Source organism: Triticum dicoccoides, chromosome 3A, assembly GCF_002162155.2.
Source record: "Triticum dicoccoides isolate Atlit2015 ecotype Zavitan chromosome 3A, WEW_v2.0, whole genome shotgun sequence".
In the NCBI taxonomy this organism is placed as follows: Eukaryota; Viridiplantae; Streptophyta; class Magnoliopsida; order Poales; family Poaceae; genus Triticum; species Triticum dicoccoides.
The window spans coordinates 705,496,296-705,499,731 of NC_041384.1; the positions used below are offsets into that span (position 1 = coordinate 705,496,296).

Genomic DNA, 3,436 nt, shown 5'->3' on the forward strand with positions numbered 1-3,436 from the left:
GCAGACTTGTAATTGTAAATCGTTCAACCTGGATCCAATGCTTGACTTTGCCAATGGACACAAACAAGTGCAGAACTAATGCATACATAAACATCAAGAAGCCAGATAATAAATAAGCATAGCATATGAGCTCAAAATAATAATCCATCGAGATGCAAATTATTAAAATGGTAAATTATCATGGTAAAACTGAATATTTTTTATATAGGTATGATTTTTAACATATAAGAACGGAAGGGAATATCTTGTACCTCACAAAAACTTCAATATCATACTCAAATGCATTTTGAGATAAAGAAAGAAAGACAAATACTTGGCTCAACCAATGGAATATTATTACAAACGATATTTTTCTGTTTCGTCTCTCAGAAATCCCATTGAGTTTGATTTTGACTTTTACATAGATGTCTTGAATTGATGAATGATACAAACTAAGAGGTAACACAGCCGTTATCATGTCATGCCTTGGTGAGCGGTACAACTAGCATAACTATCGGTTTTTTTTGTCTGCTTGACTTGCGAGCTGCCTTGCAGGCTCAAGTGCTTTCAGCGGTCCTCGCAAATTCATCCATGACCTCTCCGGATAATTCAAAATGCTGGACCATTATCGGCTCCAATGCAGCTCTCATACAATTCGCTATCTTGTTTGGGGTGAGGAGCGTGCTATCCATGCCGCTTGCAGGGTCGTGCACCCGCATCTCTGTGATTGAGAAGGAGCCCTCTTCTTGGATGATCTCCCTAAGCTCTTTAAGGGAAGGTGCATATACCGGTATGTACAAAGAATCAAACTTGGCTTTGTCAATGGCACACTGTCGATGGAAAAACATTAACCAGCCCGCGACTCGCTCCCGCCCCGAAACCCTTGCTGCCGCCACCTCCCCTGCCCGTCTCCGGCGGGATCCGGCCGCCCTCGCCGGCGCGCGGCCCGAATCCGCCCCCCTCCCCCGCCCTTCCTTCCCAGCCCCTCCTTCCGCCTTCGCGCCGCCTTCCCGGGAGGCGGCCGGGGCGGCCCCTGCGTCTCTCCCCTCGGCTTCGCATCCTCTTCCTCTCCCCTGTCGTCGCCAGCGGGCGCCCCCGGCTCCGGCCCGGGGGATGCGGCGGCGGCAGGATCTCCTCTCCCCGCGTGCATGTCCTCCTGGCTCAGGGCAGGGGGGCGGCGGCGGTGTCGCTCGGTTTGGCGGCAGTCCGGTGACCCGGCGGGGTGGCCGGCGGCGGACGTGGTGACGGCGCTGCTCCTTGGCGGCGGGGCGGCGTGGTGGTGCGGGGTGGCCGACATCGCGCCCCGGGCCCAGATCTGGGCCCGACGGGCCCCATATGGGTCCTAGCGGGCCAGCCCCCGGTGTGGCCTCGTTGTCTGCGACGCGGTGAGGAGGAGGAGCGGCTCGGATATGGGGAGTCGGCGCTGATGGCGTGCCGGCAGCAGCGCGAAGGCGGGAGCTTTACGGGCCCACGAGGGCTCGGCCGGGCCTGTGGGCCCACGGGCCTGGTGTGCTCCTGCTATTGCGTCCGGACGGCTACCGTCGCTGACGATGGAGGTGGGGCCCTCCCGCGTGCCGACGGTGCTGATGCCCTAGTCCCGACCCAGATTCTTCGCCGCGCTATCCTCACTTCGCGGTGCCGTGGTGAGACGGCGTGGGGGGCTCATGACTGCGTTGGCGCATGGTGGTGGTTGGTTTGGTGGCTGGATCCGGAGCGCCCGAGGTGCGGGTTGGGATCGGGGGAAACCCCTGTCGGCGTGGCCGACACCGGCGCGATGGCGCCTGTGGGTGCTACCTAACCTTTCGGGAGGGCGTCAGGGGCTACCCTTCCTCTCGCCTCGTTGTGTACCGGGGGAAACCCTTGGCAGCAGCGTCATCGTCGTCGCGATCCTTCTTGGAGGTGTTGATAGGTGCCTGCGCTTCGGAGTCTTGGAGCCTAGTGGAAGATCCCGGTGGGCGCAGCGATCGCGAGGCTTCTTCGTTTTTGTTGATCCGCCATTGTCGGCATTTGTTTCTTTTGCTTTTTCTCTGTCGTTTCTTTTGGGCGTGACTGTGCTGCTTCCGCCCCAACACCTATCTCTGTATGGTTCGGTTGGTTGCTTTGTATATAAAGCGGGGAAACCCTTTTTCGGCAATGGCACACTGTCCAAAAAACAAAACCAGGAAGTCAAACACTCACATGCTCGCTAGCAAATGACAAAAGTAAAGTCTTGCATTTACCTCTGAGGCCATGACGCCTAAAATCTGAGCTGTAGTTCCCCAGACGTGAGTGATTTCGGTGACTAGCTCATCTGAACGCCTCCCTGCGAGGGAAACAACCATCCGGCTATCTGGGACCAATTCCTTGCCTCTCAGCTTCAGGAAGAGTGTGAAATCTTTCCTGAATTGTCGTGTATAAGCTCCAGCGACCACTGGGAGTCTTTCATGCCTGACATTCTCATCGATGTCATATGCGGGGATTTGTTTTATCCTTAAATCTTCAGGAGCCTGTACCTCGAAATGATCAGATAGTGAAGGGACAAATGCTACTGGAGCAGTGTAAAATTCATACCTTTGAGAGCCAATGAAGGCTGTTGGATGAACAGAAAAGATGCACGGAGCCGCTAGGCAAGAGCCTCTCGTAGAATGACCCTGGTACAACACCAGCTACAACAATAGGCTCGTTGATTTGCCGGAGCACAACCAGGCTCTTCACCACTACGTTGAAGTCATTGTATGGGAGATCATTAAGGAGTAGACTGACTTCCGGAGGTGGCTGTTGCAACTGAAGAAAGTGGTTGCGGGTTGTCTCGAGGGCGATCGACACCAGTGCTACCGCATTTGGGCCAGAGGAGCATCCCAAGTCTGCGATCACCATCTTTCTGCACGGCAAGGTCCTTGTGTTTCTGCATACATCAACAATCGCGGCTTCCACAAGGGGCTTCATCCTGTTCTGCACTTCTGCTCAGCCCTCTGCAGTGGACTCGTATTTTTTCAGAAATCTAGTTTAATCAATCCCAAATTTGTTCTTATTTTCCTTTGGGTCGTTAATTTAGTTGTCAGTAACACAAGATACTAGTAGAATGCCCGTCCGTTGCCACGGGCTTCTGAAATATTTTAGGGAAGTTATATAAATATAATGCATGCTAAATTTCACAGGTAGAGACAATATAAAAATGGGCATAGTCTGGCAAGCATATTTTGGGGAAGATCACAATTGTATAAAAATTGAAGTCCACTAAAAATGGCAAATTGACAATATATACATATAAAGTGACGATTCAACTAAAAATCATGTCTGGCAAGCTATCTAAAAAAAGGCATCGAGCACTCCAGAATTTTCCTCGAGAAGCTGTTGGCAGGCGGCGACGAAGCTGAGGATTATCCCTCCACACAGTGGCGTAGCTAGGATTTTAAGTCAGGGTGGTCCAATGGACATCTTTTTTTGTACCACGAATGCAAAATATGCACATACTGGT

The 3,436-nt window shown here is 52.4% G+C and overlaps 1 protein-coding gene across 1 annotated transcript; it reads right to left on the reverse strand.

The window, feature by feature from the left end:
- Positions 1-536: 536 nt before the first annotated feature.
- On the reverse strand, positions 537-2,907 carry LOC119273017 (anthranilate O-methyltransferase 1-like). Its single transcript, XM_037554336.1, has 3 exons — positions 2,530-2,907; positions 2,199-2,465; positions 537-809 (listed from the first exon to the last, which is right to left on the reverse strand). The coding sequence occupies exons 1-3, from the start codon at positions 2,902-2,904 to the stop codon at positions 537-539; spliced, it is 915 nt and encodes a 304-aa protein (XP_037410233.1). The 5' UTR covers positions 2,905-2,907.
- Positions 2,908-3,436: the final 529 nt, after the last annotated feature.